At 37.3% G+C, this 20,395-nt stretch overlaps 1 protein-coding gene across 12 annotated transcripts in view; it reads left to right on the forward strand.

Annotated features, from left to right (window-relative positions):
* Window positions 1-20,395, forward strand: part of ALMS1 (ALMS1 centrosome and basal body associated protein) — a 230,018-nt gene that overhangs the window by 44,412 nt on the left and 165,211 nt on the right. For all 12 annotated transcript variants that reach the window (XR_003438292.1, XR_003438291.1, XM_027132039.1 and 9 more), the window contains one exon: window positions 1,985-2,144. Coding sequence is in view for 10 of the 12 variants with exons in the window: in XM_027132039.1 (XP_026987840.1) it covers window positions 1,985-2,144 (160 nt within the window). In the remaining 2 variants the exon portion in view is untranslated. The remainder of the gene's footprint in view (window positions 1-1,984; window positions 2,145-20,395) is intronic.

Consider the following 20,395-nt stretch of genomic DNA (forward strand, 5'->3'; position numbering starts at 1 on the left):
CAGAGTGACTTACAGATTTTCTCAGTTCTTATAGAGGTGTTAGCATTTCTTGGTTTCTTCATTGTCTTTGATTCTGTCTTCATTATTGATAAAAACTAGGAGATAAACAAATCTTGATTTTTTTTTCCCTCCTGACTCCTTTAATTTTTAGTGACAAACATCTGTTGATCTCTTAAATAAATATATCTCATCTTTTTCATTTTGCATTTTCTTTTTTATTAACTGCTCTAATAATCTATATATTTCGAAGCTTTGAAATGTTATCAAAGTCAAGATTGGAATAGAAATTTTTTCCCCTATGTTTGGAAGCTTTAGGGGAAAACTTCTATTAAACACAGTGCATGCATGAGCACACACAAGTATTTATCTATCATATATGTGATATATACAGTTGACTGAACAATGTGGGAATTAGGGGCACTGACCCTCTGCGAAGTTGAAGATCCACAGTTGGCCCCCTGTATCCCCGATTCCACCATATTCATGGTTCTTCCACATCCACAGATTCAACCAATCTTGGATCGTGTGTAGTACTGTAGTATTTACTATTGAAAAAAAAAAATCCATGTGTAAGTGAACCAGTGCAGTTCAAACCCATGCTATTAATGAGCTGCATGTCTCCTTTGGCAGTAGGATAATTGAAAACTAAGAACTTTGTGCTATGTTTAGAGCAGGGTTCCTCTACACTATTGCTTTGGGATTGGATAATTCTTTGTTGTGGGGGGCTGTTCTGTGTATTTTAGGATGTTTAGCAACATCCCTGGCCTCTACTTACTAGATGTCAGTAACATTACCCCCACTAAAGTTATGACAGCGAAAAATGTCTCCAGGTATTGCCACACGTTCCTTGGTGGGGGGAGGTGGGGGAGTGCAAAATCTTCCCCATTTGAGAACCATGGGTCTAGAGAAACTATATGGGCAGTAGAAGTAGAATTATTTATTTCCACATTCTGCCAGCTTCTTAAGAATATTTGTTACTACACACTGAAAAATCTTTCATAAAAGAGGATAGAAAAATTCATGCTTATGTACATTTTTAGACTCCCTCCTGAGAGGGCAGCACTGGAATAACTTTTTAGGAAAATAAAAGTGGTATGTTGTTTTTATATGAGAGTATACTGTGAATTTGGTGAAAAGTTGTGTAATGTTTATGTACCAACATCAGTACTAATAGTTTCTAATTTCTTTTTTTTTTTTAAGATTTTTTTTTGATATGGACCATTTTTAAAGTCTGTTGAATTTGTTACAATATTGCTTCTGTTTTATGTTTTGTTTTTCTGGCTATGAGGCATGTGGGATCTTAGCTCCCCAACCAGGGATCGAACCCACACCCCTGCATTGGAAGGCGAAGTCTTAACCACTGGACTGCCAGGGAAGTCCCCTCTGATTTCTTTTTTAACAAGGACTTGCTGGAATGTCATGAAACTTCAGGAACTTCTTTTTCAGCATTTAACCTTTACTTCATCAGTTTATATTTCCCACTACTTTTGTTTCAAAAAATTTGAGAACTTATGATTTTTGGTAACTGATCACAGATACAGTTCTTTGATGCGTTTATTTTTCTTCTAAACATTTGTGGATTTCTTGAAAATATTTCTGTTCTCTCTTCCCTCCTTTCCTCTTTCCTTTCCCTAACATACCTCTCCTTCTTAAAAAACAAGTCCTTGAGCTTGTCAAGAATATTACCATAGTTCAGATCATACTATTGTTAAGTAGCAAACTTCTGAGTAATAGAACACTTCTAGGTCTCCTATCTGTAATATTCTATACAGGTAGACTTCCAAACCCTCAAATAATTTGTAGAGCCTTCCTGGAATTAACCAAACAAGATATGATCTATATATGAATTCAGGAGGGTTGAGAATATGATCTTGAGGAACTGGTATAACTGCTTAACATTCATTTTCATAAAAATGAGGTTATTTTTTAGTAGATGAAGTCTAAAATTAATGTTATTTTCTTCATTTTTTATCTCTTTTCATAGGTATGTCTTTCTAATATGGACATTAATCAGTCTTTTGCATCTGTATTGCCTCCATCTGTTCCTCATGAGCCAACTAGAGAGTTGGAGTATCACTCTTCAGATCTCAGAATGTTGAGGGTATCTCCTGACACTGTGCCAGGGACTTTCAAACATTCAACAGGTATGTAAAGAAGGAGATATCAAGTGTCCTTATGACTAGCTTGTTAAAAATATCTTGCTGTGCCTAATTTTTTACTTTTGAACTCCTGCAATAATGTTAACTTTGGATTAGGTGTATTTATAGATCCTCAGATCTTTTGTTAGATGAACCATTTGATTTTCATTGCATTCTTCATGACAGTGTTTAGAACTGAATTACATGGAGGAGTCTGATATTAGAGTCAGTTTGTTTCTATATTCCTTTCTGTGACTTGAAGGGAAAAGGGAATTAAATGAGCATAAGAACAGATACACGTTTACAGAGAGGAAACTGAGAGATTAGTTTTGAGGTAGAAAGCAAGATTGTCTGCTGAGGGAGGTTGAGAGTTGTGGAGGTGAGTTAAGGGATTTGAGGAGAGTGGCTTGGTGAAGGCTTAGAATTTATGTTGAAGTGAATAGGGGATGGAGCTGACCAAGGATAAGCAGATGGATTGGCAGTAGTTCTGAGAAGTCAGCTGAGGTTGGAGATGCCTATCCTGGACATTTTCATGTGAGTGAAATCATACAATATGAGATCTTTTGTGGCTGGCTTCTTTTACTGAGTACGTTTTCAAGATTTATCCATGTTATAGTGTATATCGGTACTCATTCCTTTTTATTGCCATAGGATGGATATGTCACATATTGTTTACCTGTTCATCAGTTGATGGACAGTTGGGTTGTTTTCCACTTTTTGACCCTTAGGAATAATGCTGTTATGAACATTCACGTACAGGTTTGTGTATTTGTTATTTTTATTTCTCTTTGGTATATATCTAGGAGTGGGAATTTCTCGTTCATGGTAACAGTGTTTAACATTTTGAATAACTGCTAAACTGTTTTCCAAAGAATATGCACCGTATTACATTCCCACCAGCATTATGAGGGTTCCAGTGAAGTTTCTCCACACCCTCCACAACACTTGTTTTTCTGTCTTTCTGATTATAGCCATTCTGGTGGCTGTGAAGTGGTATCTTGTAGTTTTGGTTTACGTTTCCCTAAATGTTATGTTATTGATTTGAGATTTTTCTTTTTAATGTAGGTATTTACGTTGATAGATCTAAACACTACTTTAGCTGTGTGCCTTAAGTTTTGGCTTGTTGTGTTTTTGTTTTAATTCATCTAAACTATTTCCTAATATACTTTATAGGATTTTTGTGCTTTTAAATTTAACTGAGGCATGTTTTATGTCCTACCATGTTTATCCGGTAGAATGTATGGTTTGCGCTTGAGAAGAAATGTGCATTCTGCTGTTGTTAGGTGGTGTGTTCTATACATGTCTCTTAGTTCTAGTGGGTTTATAGTGTTCAAGTCTTCTGATCCTTGTTGATCTTCTGCTAGTTTTCTCCATTTTTGAAAGTAGGGTATTGAAGTCTCCAATTATTATTGTTTGTCTGTTTTTCCCTTTTCTGTCAGAATTGTTTCATATATTTTGAGACTTTGATATTAAGTGCATTTATGTTTGTAATTGTTATATATTCCTGATGAATTGACCTTTTTGCTGTTGTCCCTCTTTAATTCTAGAAACATATTTTTTTGTTTTAAGGTCTATTTTGTCTTATGTCTCTGTGGACTTTCCAGTTCTTATGGTTGCTGCTTGAATGTTGTATCTTTTTTCATCCCTGTACTTTCAACCTATTTATGTTTTTGAAACTGAACTGTATCTCTTGTAAATAGCTTATAATTGTATCTTTTTATTTCTTAATTCCAGACTGACAGTCTTTGCCTTTTTTTTTTGCGGTATGCGGGCCTCTCACCACTGCGGCCTCTCCCGTCGCGGAGCACAGGCTCCGGATACTCAGGCTCAGTGGCCATGGCCGATGGGCCCAGCCGCTCCGCGGCATGTGGGATCCTCCTGGACCGGGGCATGAACCCGCGTCCCCTGCATTAGCAGGCGGATTCCCAACCACTGCACCACCAGGGAAGCCCCAATCTTTGCCTTTGATGTGATTGTTTAATCCATTCACATTTAATGTAATTATTGATAACATTGGATTTATACTTGCTGATTTACTTTTTCTTTTCCATATGCCTTATGACTCTTTTGTTCTTCTGTTCATCCTTTACTGCTTTTTATTGCATTAAGTGAATATTTTCCAGTATTTTAATTTCTTTAATAATTTTCTAGCTAATTTTTACTTTTTAAAAAGTGAATTATTTATTTTTATTTATTTTATTTTTGGCTGTGTTGGGTTTTTGTTGCTGCATGTGGGCTTTCCCTAGTTGCGGCAAGCAGGGGCTACTCTTTGTTGTGGTGTGTGGGCTTCTCACTGCGGTGGCTTCTCTTGTTGCGGAGCATGGGCTCTAGGTGCACAGGCTTCAGTAGTTGTGGCATGTGGGCTTCAGTAGTTGTGGCATGTGGGCTTCAGTAGTTGTGGCTCGCAGGCTCATTAGTTGTTGCACACGGGCTTAGTTTCTCTGCGGCATGTGGTATCTTCCCGGACCAGGGCTCGAACCCGTGTCCCCTGCATTGGCAGGCGGATTCTTAACCACTGCGCCACCAGGGAAGTCCTAGCTAATTTTTAAAGTTATATTATTAGTGGTTGCTCTAGGGTTTATAAAATTTATCTTACCAGAATATACTCCCAGTTTATACTAACTAAATTCTAGTGTGATACAGAGATGTTTCTCCTATATAGATCTATTCCCTCTTCTTTGTATTTGCAATTATTATAATACATAATACACCTATATGTTACAAACCCAAGAGTAGATTGTTACATTGTCATAATTATTTATATAATTTTATGTATTTTAAAGAAGCTCAGAGAAGTAGAGAGAGCAAATATTTATATTTATAGAGCTTATTACATTAATATTTGAATTTATTCTTTTTTCTTATTCTCTTTATTTGTTCCTGTGGATTTGTTATCACCCAGTGTCATTTCCTTGCTGTACTCTAAGTTTGCTCCCATGTACTTCCTTTTGATGTTATAGTTGAATATGTTACATTTCTATATGTTATAGCCCCAATAATACAATTATATATGTGTTGTTTTATGTAAGCTTGCTTTTAAAATCTGTTAGAAGAAAGGAAAATATGCAAGTGTCCTGTCTTTTTGTAATTACCTAACATAATTATCTTTACTAGCACTATTTGTTTTGTTCTGTAAATTCGAATTGCTGTTTGGTGTCACTTGCTTTCAGCCTGAAGAACTTCCTTTAGTATTTTTTGTAAGATGGGCCTGCCACCAACAAATTCTCTCAGTTTTTGTATATCTGGGAATGTTTTTATATTATCTTTTCGAAAGATAGTTTTGCTGGGTTTTGAATTCTTGGTTGACAGTTTTTTCCAGCACTTTGAATATGTCTTTCCACTCACTGTATTCTGCCTTTATTGTTTCTGGTGAGAAATCAGCTATTCTTATTAGTGTTCCATTGTATGTGATTTGTTTTTTTTCTTGCTGCTTTCAGGATATTCTCTTCGTCTTTCAGCATTTTGATTTTGATTATGATGTGTTGGCATAGATCTCTCTGTTTATCATTGAGTTCATTGGGATTCTCAGATGTGTAGGATAATGTTTTTCATCAAATTTGGGGAGTTTTCAGCCATTATTTTTTTCTGCTCTTTTCTGTCTCAGATATCCCCCATTATACATATGTCAGTACACTTAATCTTGTCAAATAGCTCTCTGAGCCTTTGTTCATTTTTATTTATTCTTTTTTTTTTGCTGTCCTTCAGCTTGCATAGTCTCTGTTATCATCATATTCACTGATTCTTCTGTCTGTCCCTATTTACTGTTGAGCCTCTAGGAAATTTTTCATTTTAGTTGTACTTTTTAACCCCAGAACTTCCATTTGCTTCTTTTGTAAGTTCTATTAGCTTATTTTCTATTTGATGAGACATTGCCATTACTTTCTTTTAATTTTATTTTTTAATGTTTTCTTAACATCTTTATTAGAGTATAATTGCTTTACAATGCTGTGTTAGTTTCTGCTGTATAACAAAATGAATCAGCTATATGTGTACATATATCCCCATATCTCCTCCCTCTTGCCTCTCCCTCTCACCCTCCCTATCCCACCCCTCTAGGTGAACACAAAGCACTGAGCTGATCTCCCTGTGCTATGTGACTGCTTCCCACTAGCTATCTGTTTTACATTTGGCAGTGTATATATGTCCATGCCACTCTCTCACTTCGTCCCAGCTTACCCTTCCCCGCCCCCATGTCCTCAAGTCCATTCTCTACGTCTGCGTCTTTATTCCTGTCCTGCCCCAAGGTTCTTCAGAACCAATTTATTTTAATTTTTTTTAGATTCCATATATATATTTGTTAGCATACAGTATTTGTTTTTCTCTTTCTGACTTACTTCACTCTGTATGAACAGTCTGTACGTCCATCCACCTCACTATAAATAACTCAATTTCATTTCTTTTTATGGCTGAGTAATATTCCATTGTATATTTGTGCCACATCTTCTTTATCCATTCATCTGTCGATGGACATTTAGGTTGCTTCCATGTCCGGGCTATTGTAAGTAGGGCTGCAATGAACATTGTGGTACATGACTTTTTGAATTATGGCTTTCTCAGGGTATATGCCCAGTAGTGGGATTGCTGGGTCGTATGGTAGTTCTGTTTTTAGTTTGTGTTTTTTTTGTTGTTGTTGTGGTACGCGGGCCTCTCACTGTTGTGGCCTCTCCCGTTGCAGAGCACAGGCTCCGGACGCGCAGGCTCAGCGGCCATGGCTCACAGGCCTAGCCGCTCCGCGGCATGTGGGATCTTCCCGCACCGGGGCACGAACCCGTGTCCCCTGCATCGGCAGGCAGACTCCCAACCACTGCGCCACCAGGGAAGCCCTGTTTTTAGTTTTTTAAGGAACCTCCATACTGTTCTCCATAGTGGCTGTATCAATTTACATTCCCACCAATAGTACAAGAGGGTTCCCTTTTCTCCACACCCTCTCCAGCATTTATTGTTTGTAGATTTTTTGATGATGGCCATTCTGACCAGTGTGAGGTAATACCTCATTGTAGTTTTGATTTGCATTTCTCTAATGATTAGTGATGTTGAGCATCCTTTCATGTGTTTATTGGCAATCTGTATATCTTCTTTGGAGAAATGTCTGCTTAGGTCTTCTGCCCATCTTTGGATTGGTTTGTTTGTTTTTTTGTTATTGAGCTGCATGAGCTGCTTGTATATTTTGGAGTTTAATCCTTTGTCAGTTGCTTCATTTGCAAATATTTTCTCCCATTCTGAGAGTTGTCTGTTCGTCTTGTTTATGGTTTCCTTTGCTGTGCAAAAGCTTTGTAGTTTCATTAGGTCCCATTTGTTTATTTTTGTTTTTATTTCCATTTCTCTAGGAAGTGGGTCAAAAAGGATCTTGCTGTGATTTGTGTCATAGAGTGTTCTACATGTGTTTTCCTCTAAGAGTTTGATAGTGTCTGGCCTTACATTTAGGTCTTTAATCCATTTTGAGTTTATTTTTGTGTATGGTGTTAGAGAGTGTTCTAATTTCATTCTTTTACATGTAGCTGTCCAGTTTTCCCAGCACCACTTATTGAAGAGGCTGTCTTTTCTCCACTATTCTTGCTTCCTTTTTTTCTCCACTTTTCTCCGCTATTCTTGCCTCCTTTATCAAAGATAAGGTTACCATATGTGTGTGCGTTTATCTCTGGGCTTTCTGTCCTGTTCCATTGATCTTTATTTCTGGTTTTGTGCCAGTACCGTACTATCTTGATTACTGTAGCTTTGTAGTATAGTCTGAAGTCAGGGAGCCTGATTCCTCCAGCTCCGTTTTTCTTTCTCAAGATTGCTTTGGCTATTCAGGGTCTTTTGTGTTTCCATACAAATTGTGGAATTTTTTTGTTCTAGTTCTGTGAAAAATGACATTGGTAGTTTAATAGGGATTTCATTGAAGCTTCTTTTAATTTTTAAAGCATGGTTTCCTTTTCTTCTTTGAACAGATTTATAATAACTGCTTTGAAGTCTTTGCTGGCTAAAACCAAAATGTGGGTCTCCTTAAAGGCGGTTTCTATTGCTTGTTTTTTTCCTGTGAATGGGTCACTTTTCTTTTTCTTTGCGTGTGTCACAACTTTTTGTTATAAACTGGACATTTTAGATAATATATTGTTGCAGCTCTGGTTACTGATTCCCTCTCTGGGCTGAGAATATTTGTTATTGTTTTGCTTGTCTGGTTATTTAGTGACTAGTTTGGAAGTGAAGTCTGTTTCCCCTGCAGTATGCACCTTCTGAATTTCCTCACTGGAAAGCAGAGTCTTTTTTTTTTAATTGGATTTGCATTTGATTATTTTATTTTATTAAAAAAATATTTTATTTATTTGGTTGTGCCCTGTCAGTTGCAGCCGTTGGGCTCCTTAGTGTGGCATGCATGTGGGATCTAGCTCCCTGACCAGGGATTGACCCCAGGCCCCCTGCATTGGGAGCATGGAGTCTTAACCACTGCGCCACCAGGGAAGTCCCAAAAGCAGAGTCTTTGGTATATGTACAGCCTCCCTGACTGTGGTCTCCATCCATTCCCTCCTCCTATGACTGTGGCTTTAACTGAGTTCTCTTTTACTGTCTCTTTCATCTCCTTGTTAATCTTCTTGTTTGTCTTGCAATATTGGTATCAGCTGTTAGCCTCAGCTAAGCTGATTGCTGTATTGTTTTCAACAATGCCTTGAGGCATAAATTGCTCCTGGTCTGATTCAGTTACTGTAAGGCCCTTTCTTAGAGGTAGTCTTTTAGGTCAGTCTTTGAGCCTTTCTTTTAAACTTCTAGCTTGTCTACTGTGTGGCTTTTTCGTATCATGTAGCTAGCAGCTTCCTCTTAATTGCTTTACAGTGATCACCATTGTTTTTGCTGGTGTTCTTAGGCCTGAACTTCTCCGTGTTCTATTCCAAATGAAGTCAGTCTGCTTATGGAGATATGTGGAGCTCTCTGTTCATATGGCTTGCCTCTCCTGGGAAAAAGCTTTGTGACATTGCTCTGGGAGTTGGAACAGTGACCCACTTATATTGGAGTAACACGTCCCTTCTTTATAAGAATGGTGTTGGGTGTGGATGGTATTCTCTGGTCTTCTTGGATCGCCTCTTCTGGAGTGGAACCTCCATCCTACTAGTAAGGTCGGGTGGGGCCACAGCCCAGTATTCTCAGCCTACCGTGCCTGGGGTAAATCTCTAAAAGTGGGGAACTAGGTGAAGGTATGTCACTCTTTGTGCTCTTCTTTTGCAGCCTGTCTTCCAAGACATCCTCTCTGTTCAGCCTCTTTACCTTATGCTTTATTTCTATTGATGCACCCAGTTGTACCATTTGGTTATGTCTCATTCCTCCCAGTAAGACCCTGAGCTCCTGAGTGATAGTAGTTTGGGGAAAAGCCTGAAATTAGATTCAGCTGCCTTGACATCTGAAGCAGTTGAAAAAATGGGAAATGAGAAAGACAAATTTGAAAGACTTCAACAACCCATGATTAAATTATGCTGTAAGAATAGATAAGCTCTCTGGGGGAGCCTGAGTATAGAGAACAGCAAAATTCCAAGGATAAAACTTTATAGAATATAGTAGGAGAAAGGGGAGCCAATAGAGAATACAGAAAAGGAACAGATATTTTGTTTATTAATCATATTTAGTTTTTACTCTTTTAGTTTTCATTCCCATTTCTTATTGCCTTTGTCACATCACACTGGATTTGGTTGCATACACGTGTAAGATTGCTAAATCTTCTTGGTGAATTTATCCTTTTATCATTATGTGGTAATGCTCTTTGTTTTGAGTAATTATTTTTATTCTGGAGATTACTTTATCTGCTATTATAGCCATTACTGCTTTTAAAAAATTGTACAGTATTTCTTTTTCTGTCTTTTTACTTCAACCTTCTTATGTCATTGTGTTTGAAGGGATTTTCTTCAAACACAATGGGCATATAGTTGTATTTTTTTTAAACACTGTGTTAATGTCTGTATTTTAGTTGGTGTACTAGACTATTTGCATTAAAACCATTATTGATATACTGGGCTTAAAGTCTGCCATTGTATTTGTTTTCTCTTTGTTCCTCTGTTTCTCTTTTCTTGAATTACTGTGGATTACAGGAACATTTTGATCTATCTATAGTATTTTGAGTATATTGCACTGTATTGTTTCTTTAGAGGTTGCTTTAGGTGTTACAATATACATACATAATTTATAACTGTTTACTGGTATCAACTTTCACCTCTGAGAGTGAAGTAGAATTAGTTCCCTTTACCCTTCCCACTTTAAAAATAATAATTGTTTTAATATTTCGTTTACATATATTGAGTACAACAGCAAATAGTGTTAGACAATTTCCTCAGTCATCAAATATGATTTAAGAAACTCATAAAGAGACTGAAAGTCTGTTATATTTCCTCTATTTTTATCCATTCTGTTGTGGTTTTTGTTTTTGTTTTTTTTGGTCTTTATGAACTTTCAGGTTTTTTTCCTGCTATTTTCTTTTGGTTGGAGAATTTCTCAGCCCCTCTATGTGGGTGAGTCTATTAGTGACAGATTTATTTTCTTTACCTGAAAGTGTCTTTATTCCTCATTCATTCTTGAAGGATAATTGAGCCAGACATAGAATTAATGGTTTATGGTTTTTTTCTTTCAGCACTTGCAAAATGGCATAACACTTCTTACTGGCTTCCATGTTTTCAGATGTGAAATCTACTATCATTCAAATTGGTGTTCTCCTATATCTTCTGAAATTTAATTGTGTTGTGTCTTGGTGTGGATATCTTTGAGTTTCGTATTTGGGATTCACTTAACTTCTTGAACCTGTAGATATATGTCTCACCAAATTTGGGAAGTTTCCCATTATTTCTGTGAATAGTTTTTTTTAGCGCCTCCCTCCCCACCCCCACCCCCCTTCTCCTCTGCTTATGCCATTCTGTTGATATGAACGTTAGAGCTTTTGTTATAGCCCAAAAGCCCCTGTCTTTTAAAAATTGATTTTCTTTCTGTTGTTCAGACTTATTAATTGTATTGATATGTCCTCAAGTTCACTTATTCTATTTTCTGTCATTTCCATTCTGTCATGGAGCCTCTCAAATGAGGTTTTTATTTGTTACTGTATTTTTTTCAATTTCCATTTGTTCTTTTTTATAACTTACGTTTCTTTACTGAGATTTTATCTTATTTCATTTTCTTCAAGACATTCTTAATTGCTTGCTCAAGCGTATAAGATGGTTGCTTTTTAAATCCTTGTCAGATAATTCCATCATCTGTTTCACCTTGAGGTTGGAATCATCTGATTATCTTTCTCATTCAAGCTGTGATGTTCCTGGTTCTTGATATTGTGAATGATTTTTAATTGTGTTTTGTACATTTTGAATGTTACAGTAAGAGACTGGATCCTATTTAATCTGTTTTAGCATTCAGTTGTCTTATTTATATGTAACATATAGGTCCTGGCCTACTTGTATGGGCTTTGGTTTCAGAGACTGTTTAGTTTTCAGTTTTCACTGAACAAAGCAGATTTGCATTATAGTCTACTTTGCTCAGTGGTGCTGCTGAGGCTCATGCTTGATCTCTGCTGGTGCTGCTCATGCGGTAGAATGCTCTTCCTTAGGCCTACTGCTGTTGAGTGGAAAGTGGGAGATATTGGCCCATAGGGTGAAGGATGCTTTCCTGGGCCTGCTCCCTGGGCACCTGATGCCAGTGGATCTCCCACTTGATTCTTGCTCCTGCCATCGGTCGGGGCAAAAAGTGCTTTTCTAGGCCTCCTGGTACATTTAGGTGGGGGATGTAGGAATTCTGGGCTTCTAGGATACTGACTTTTCCTGGGCCAGCTCTCTGGGCCTCTTAGTGCTGGTGGGCTTCTCTCTTAAGTTTCTGCCAGTACTGTTGGGGAGGAAAGCACTGACCTAGGTTGCCTTCTGTCACTGGGTTGGAAATCAGGAGATTTGGAATCAGTTGCTGGCCAGAGGGTTAGGAGATTCCATCCAGGCCTTCTCTTCCTCCTTCCCCATCTTGGTGCAGGTTCCAGGACACTAGCCTCACCTAGGTCCATTCAGGATATATGAGAATTAAAAAGAAAATCCAGGGAACTCAGTGTTGTGTTGTTCCTCAAGTTCCTCAAGTGTGGTCCCTAGCCATTTGGCCTTCCACTTCCCAACCTTTCAGAGTCTTTTTATGATTTTCTGTTGAATTGTTTACAGGGAGAAGCAGAGAAAGGTGAGTTTATACTCTTTTTGTCTGGTGACGAGAAGACAACTGGAATTTTGAATATGTGAGAACTTTGGAGGCATTATTGTCTTTGGGCTGTTGGTAGAAATCATCAAATGAGGGAGTCACGGTGGTAAGAAGTGAAGTAAAGATCTTTCTCAGGCAACATTGAATAAGTTCAGGGATCTCTAGCCACAGAAGGTAGGGACACCTATGCCATGAACTTTCCCTAGGTTTTCTAAAATCTGCCCCATAATGAACTAAAAATAATAGCTAACATTCATTCCTTGCTTACTTTGTTAAGCATTTCCATAGATCATATTATTTTATATCTATACCTAACTTACGATGTTAGGTACTACTATTATCCTATTTGATAACTGAGCAAAATGAAGTTTAGAGAGGTTAAATTACTTGCCCCATAGCTGGTAAATTGGAGTGCCAGTTGTGAACCCAGGCAATATCCTCCAGAGCCTGCATTCTTAATCACTGCATTATTCCACCTTTTATCTTCCCTAAACCCAACTCTTTTATTCTTCTTAAACATCAGTGATAATGTATTTCTTTCTTCTCTGTCAAATCTAAACTCTTCTGGCTGATTAAGACCTTCTGAATTCTATTTGTCCAGCTTTAAGTTTGTACATTTTGGTCATTCCAGGCAAACTATTTTATTGTTGTTATTTTTGTTTACTTTTCTACCTCTAAAGTCATGTTCATTCCTTACCCTGGTATTTTACTTATACATTTTCCCTTCCCTGGAATGCCAGTTCCTTTCTTCACATCTCTACATTCTACTTACAATTTAAGGCCTAGCTCAAGCCCCACTTTTTCTAAGAGGATTTTTGGTTACTTCATTCCATACTGTTCTTCCTTTTTTTTTTTGAATGTTAAATACCTATGTAACCTCACCATAAATAGCACACCTACAGTTTATTAAAATCCTCATGTATAAAGGGCACCACATTTTATTTCTGTTCAATGCCTAACACAAATATTGGCACATAATAAAGGCATGGAAAAATCTTGATGGTTGTTTCCTAACTTAAGAGTATCAGTCAGTGGAACAGTACTGGCTGTCCTCAGCTTGTTTACAGCAGCAAGCAGGAACATGGTAGGAAACAATGCTTTGTGCAAGAAAGGATCTTAAGTTCTTCTGAGCTGATATCTGCTCCCAGTGCTTCATTTACTTTCTGTGGCTGATGACTTCCAAATGTAGCACTCTGTCCAGATGTGTCTCATACTCTAGATGTTTGTGGCTAACTACCTATAGAAAATCTTCATTTATATGTCCCATGGCACTATAGCCCCAGAACTCCACGGAACTGATCATCATCTTTTCAAAGTACTCTTTCTTCTTAGTGAATGGGCATCTATCTACTTAGTTGCCAAGCTAGAAACTTCTCTTTCTACTCTTGCTCTCACCCCTGTCCATTTACACAGTCCTTTTGATTATGATTCTCAAACTACTGTTTTCACCTTTTTGGATTATTGCATTAGTAATAGGAAACTCGTCATCTTTTCTGCCTTCCTATCCATTCTTTGTATTAAGCCAGAATAGTCTTTTTTCATGACACACTTGATAATATCACTTCTAGTTTGAAACCCCTGCTTTCCATTGCTACCTTCAGGATAAATTCCAAACTCCTTAATATGTCATAGGAGGTCCCTGCTCACCTCTTTAGCCTCACACTTGTCTCTTTGATCATATTGAACTACTGCTATTCGTTCATTATGCTAGGTCCTCTAGTCTCCTTGATCTTACAGATGCTATTTTCTCTGTTTGGATGACTTTCTTCCTCTACTCCTTGTGCCCCATCTTTGCCCAACTCTTCATCCTTTCATTCTCAGCTTAGATGTCTTCTAGGAAATATTTCCTGGTTTCCACCATTCACCATGTGTCCTTGAGAAAGAGTCAGTACTTCTTATATATGTGTTCTCATGGTATTCTATAAACACTCACATTCATCACTGCTCTGAACACATAGTATAGTAATTGCTTGTTTACTTATTTCTGTTTCCCACTAGACTTTAAACTCTTTGAGGGTAGAGCTGGGGCTTTGTTAATATTTTATTTACTTCTGGCCATGAGAGGTGCTTAGTAAATAGTACATATTGAAGGACTTAGTGAATTATTGAATATTAAATGAATTAGATGTCTGGGTAGACTTCAGTAAGAGATGGGTGAAATAAGGAGGTAGGCTTTGTCCTTTTTGGGGAGATCAGTTCTCAAGAAAGTGGGTTAAATGAAAAGAAAAATCATATAAACAACTTTATTTCAGTTGTTATTATGAAGGCTTGTGGATTTTTTTCTTGTATTAAAAGCTTTTATTGATCTCATTAATATGGGGCCATCTCTATGACTTGTATGCATATATGCCTTTTTTTATGTTGTTTGGTTGTTATTAGGGTTTGTGATCCCTGACCACAACCTTAATTGGTTTAATTATCCATTAGTTTTCTTGCCGTAATTTACAATTAAAGTCATGTCTTTGGTTTAGCCTACTTCACGTTATTTGTTTGGTTTCTGTCTCGGAGATGTGACTTTGGTTTGGGGCAGGACGTTGGGAGCATTCTCTGAAAGATGAAGGGCCTGGAAGCAAGACCCAAAATACCATCTTCCACCTGCCCTCCCTTCTGTAAGGGTGCACTTACTATTTGCCAGGTATATTACATACTTATCTCATTTAACCTTCACAACCATATGAGGGTGGTATGATGAGGGAACTGACTTTCTGGTTATTCTATTAGGAAATAGTAAACTTTGGATTTGAGCCTGTGTCTGAGTGCAGGGTTCATAATCTTTACACAAGACCAGTAGTTCTTTAGCTTTTAGGAACTGCTGCCCTTTTAGGAATGCAGAGGAGTCTATAGCCCACTTACCTTACCAAATACCACTTTCACATAGAAGAAGAACTTAGTGATAGCAACAAAAAAGTGAGGTTATCTAATGAGCTTCTGTATGTGATTTTCATGTTACAAAACAGTGCCCTATAAACTCAACAGTTTTCTTACATTTAACTTGATATTGCGTTGCAAGTTATTCAGATGACATACATTTGTCAACAAGACAACATCCATAAAATATCACACTATATAGGCACTTTGTTTTTTTTAAAAAATATGTCTGTCTGTCTGTCTGTCTGTCTATGTCAAGTCTTAGCTGCGGCATGCAGGATCTTTTGTTGCGGCACGCAGGATCTTTCGCTGCAGCATGCAGGCTGTTCGTTGCGACGCACGGGCTCTGTAGTTGTGGCGCTTGGGCTCCAGAGCACGTGGGCTCACTAGTTGTGGCGCACGGGCTCAGTAGTTGTGGTATGTGGGGTTAGTTGCCCCACGGCATGTGGGATCTTAGTTCCTCGACCAGGGATTGAACCCACGTCCCCTGCATTGGAAGGCGGATTCTCAACCATTGGACCACCAGGGAAGTCCCTATAGGCACTTTGGAAGGGTTATATTTACATCTGCTTTGTCAATAATGGTATCAAGAATTTCTATTTGAACTATAATATATACATGTATTATAGTCTAGGTTTGAGAAGACTTAGGTTAATGTTGATACAAACATCTATCAACTTACTCAAGGATTAACCAAATAACCCACAAAAAATTATACTTACCTAGTTATCAGTAATTACTAATTAGGAAATTGTAAAAACAGTAAAGTTACAGTAGTTCATAATTAGAGAGCAAGAATAACAACAATGAAAACAAAGACCAACTTAAAATATTACCAGTATCCTTTTTAAAACTGCAGGAATTTCAGTGTACTTGCTGTGCAGACAAAATAGATTCTCTTCAGGACAGCCAGACCTGTTAGTGGTGACTGAATTGGAGGTCTTGAAATCCAGAAGTATGCTAATTTATTTTTGTGTGCTAATATTAATAATCCATAATAATTCACTTGATGATTACTAATAAGAAGCCTTTAGTTGTATGTAAAACAAAACTGGAATTGCATCTCATTTTGTCTGTGAGAAATAAAGTACTTGCTTGTTGTTCTTATTAAATGAGGTCATAGAGGATTTCAGATTATACTTTGAGAAATAAAACTATGCTCTTTGTCTCCCATAGAAACCCTCTATGTTAATAAGCATTTGGCTCCAGTGGGTAAACAGTTCTTCAGAAAATCCTAACCAGGTTGTTAGTCTGTCTCTAAAAGGCATCAATATAAACTTTTGGAATACTATAGTCTTTTTCTGGGCAGTTCTCTTCTTCCTCATGTCCAGACTTTTCTCTTCAACCCTTCCCCTAAAAATGGATTTTGAAGAATTCAGTAGATATATAGTAATGTTGTAACGTTCACAGTCAGCATATTTATTCCTGTTTCAAGGGCTGAGAGGGTAGTACTCTACAACTGTGCCATTCATCATCATGTATTCCTTACATATGCAAACATATTTCAAAAATGATAGTGGATTTATTATCAACATTGCTTCTGACAGTTTGAAGTGTATGTCCTTAAGCTTATATGGAACTGCCAGAAATTTCTTCACGAACACAGGTCTCCTCCTACACTTTTTGCAGCTTAACTTGCAGTAGTTCTTCTAGTTTCCTTTACTAATCTTTTCCTTCCTGCTGAAGTCTTCTTAAGTAGGGACTTGTTATTTTGTGTAACACATCTTTCAAGGATCTGGGCTGTATATCTTAACTCCTTGGTTGTTATCTCATTTGTTCCCTTCTAGGTACTAGATGTCACTATTAATTTGTAATGATCAAAACATGTAAAAACTTTGAAAAATTAGAAAATCATTTGGAACAAATGTTCTTTAATCTGTTTATTTTTCATTTTTAAATATGTTTCATATGTACAACATTATGTTTCGACATCTGTATGCACTACAGCATGTTCATCACCAAAAGTGTAGTTTCCCTCTGTCACCATACAGTTGACCCCCTTTATCCATTTCAGCCACCTCCCACCCTCCTTTCCCTTGGTAACCACTACTCTCTTCTCTGTATCTGTGTGTATTTTTTAGTTTGGTTTGTTTGTTCGGGTATTTATTATTTATTTTCTTATTTATATGAGTGAAATCATGCAGTGTTGTCTTCTCTTTCTGACTTATTTCACTTAGCATAATACCCTCAGCGTCCATCTGTGTTGTTGCAAATGGCAAGATTTCATCTTTTTTTTTAATGGCTGAGTAGTATTTCATTGTATGTACAGTTGACCCCTTGTACAACGTGGGGGTAGTCTGCATATAACTGCAGATTCAATCAACCGCAGACTGTTGTACTCTAGTGTTTACTGTTGAAAAATATCCACTTGTAAGTGGACCTGCAAAGTTCAAACCCACAGTGTTCAAGCATCAACTGTATGTACCACATCTTATTTATCCATTCATCTGTTGATGGGCACTTAGGTTGTTTCCATACCTTGTCTATTGTAAATAATGCTGCAATCAAGGGTGTTATTATTAGTGTTTTTTCTTTTATAATTAGTGTTTTCATATTCTTCAGATAAATACACAGAAGTGGAATAACTGGGTCATATGGTAGTTCTATCCTTTTTTTTAATATTCATCAGTCCATACCCTTGAAGGGGTATCTTTATGTATTTCTCCTTGACCTTTCTTCCTTCCTTCCTTCCTTTCTTTCTTTCTTTCTTGCTTGCTTGCTTGCTTGCTGCGTCGGGTCTTAGTTGCGGCACAGGGATCTTTCATTGCGGCATGCAGGCTCCTCATTGCGGCGCATGGGCTTCTCTCTAGTTGTGGCATGTGGGCTCTGTAGTTGCAGCACATGGACTCTCTAGTTGTGGCATGTGGGCTCAGTAGTTGCAGCACACGGGCTTAGTTGCCCTGAGGCATGTGGCATCTTAGTTCCCTGCCCAGGGATCGAACCCACATCTCCTGCATTGGAAGGCAGATTCTTAACCACTGGACCACCAGGGAAGTCCCTATTCTTAATTTTTTTGAAGAACCTCCATACTGTTTTCCATAGTGGCTACACCAATTTACATTCCCACCAACAGTGCACAGGAGTCCCTTTTTTTCCACATCCTCGCCAGTACTTTTTATTTCTTGTCTTTTTATTAATAGCCATTTTAACAGGTGTGAGGTGATAGTTTCATATGATTTTGATTTGTATTTCCCTAATAACTAATGATGTTTAACATCTTTTCCTGTGTCTGTCTATATGTCTTCTTTGGAAAAACGTCTATTCAGGTTCTTTGCCCATTTTTAATCAGGTTGTTTTGTTGTTGTTGTTGAGTTGTATAGATTCTTTACATATTTTGGATATTAACCCCGTATTGGATATATGATTTGCAAGTAGCTTCTCCTATTTAGTAGGTGATCTTTTCATTTTGTTGATGGTTTCCTTTGCTGTGCAGAAGCTTTAGTTTGATGTAGTTGCTTTTGTTTCCATTGCCTGAGGAGACATATCAGGAAAGATACTGCTAAGTCCAATGTCAAAGAGTATACTGTGTATGTTTTCTCGAGGAGTTTTACAGTTTTAGGTCTTACATTCAAGTCTTTAGTCCATGTTGAGTTACTTTTTGTGTATGGTGTAAGATGGTGGTCTAGTTTCATTCCTTTGCAGGTGCTTTTCCCGTGCGGTGGTGGTTTCCCAACACCATTTATGGAGGAGATTGATTTTTCTCCATGGTATGTTTTTTGCTCCATTGTCATAAATTAATTGTTCATATGTGTGTGGGTTTATTTCTCGGCTCTCAATTTTGTTGCATTGATCTTTATATCTGTTTTTCTGCCAATACCATGCTGTTTTGATTACTGTAGACTTGTAGTCAAATTTGAAATTAGGGAGTGTGATACCTCCAGCTTTGTTCCTTTTTCTGAGGATTGCTTTGAGCATTTGGGTCTTTTGTGCTTTCATATAAGTTTTAGCATTGCTTCTTCTATTTCAGTGAAAAATGCCATTAGTATTTTTATAGAGATTCCATTGAATCTATAGATTACTTTAGGTAATACGGACATTTTAACAATGTTAATTCTTCCAGTCCATAAGTACAGACTATCTTTCCATTTCTTTGGGTCTTCTTCCATTTCTTTCAACTGTGTCTTATAATTTTCATTGTATAGCTCTTTCACCTCCTTGGTTAAATTTATTCCTAGGTATTTTATTCTTTTTGATGCAGTTGTAAATGGGATTATTTCCTTAATTTCTTTTTCTGATCATTCATTATTAGTGCATAGAAATGCAGCTGTTTTTTGTATAGCAATTTTGTATCCTGCAACTTTATGGAAATCGTTTTTCGTTGGAGTCGTTAGGATTTTCTATATATAGCATCATGTTATCTGCAAAGAGAGACAGTTTTACTTCTTCCTTTCTGACTTGGATGTCTTTTATTTCTATTTCTTGCCTAATTGCTCCAACTAGGACTTCCAGTAGTATGTTGAGTAAAAGTGATGAGAGTGGGCATCCTTGTCTTGCTCCTGATCTTAAGAGGAAAAGCTTTTAGCTTTTCACCATTGAGTCACTGAGTATGATGTTGGCTGTGGGTTTGTTGTATATGGCCTTTATTATGTTGAGGTACATTCCTTCTGTATCCCTTTTGTTGATAGTTTTTATCATAAGGGAGTAGTGAATCTTAGCAAATGCTTTTTTTCTTTTTAAGGAAAATCATTTATTTTTTTACACTAGAAATAATGTACTTTAAGCTGAGGAAATTCTACATTATAAAATGATATAGTTTGTTGTAGGAAAAAAATAAGAGTAGTGGATAGGGGTCTTGGTTTTCATATACTTTCCTGTTACAGATGAGAAAATCTAAGTTCACAGAGACCAAACAAAATTCCTAAGGCCATAGAGGAAGTTGATTACAGAATGATTACCAAAAACCGAGGTTTCTGAGTCCAGGTCAGTTACTTACCCAACATGGCCTTGGATGCATTTGGTCATTTTTTTCCAAAACACTGGTTTGTTTAATGGGGCAAAAATGAATCAGTTGTTAGGCCAAGGGAGCCGCTCAAATTTGAGAGATTTATACACTGTTATGAGGTTATAAATTCCAAGTCTATGTAAGGTAAATGAGGAAACTGAAGGCTATACAAGTAATTCAGACATAGTCACTCAGGAAGATAAAGACTGATGTAGAGATAGAAACAAGTTCTGCTTCCTGACCTATTACCCTTCATAGGAAGCTTTTTTTTTTT

This window comes from Aethalodelphis obliquidens, unplaced genomic scaffold (genome assembly GCF_003676395.1).
Source record: "Aethalodelphis obliquidens isolate GAN/ISIS:26980383/991018 unplaced genomic scaffold, ASM367639v1 scaffold40, whole genome shotgun sequence".
NCBI classification, from domain to species: domain Eukaryota; kingdom Metazoa; phylum Chordata; class Mammalia; order Artiodactyla; family Delphinidae; genus Aethalodelphis; species Aethalodelphis obliquidens.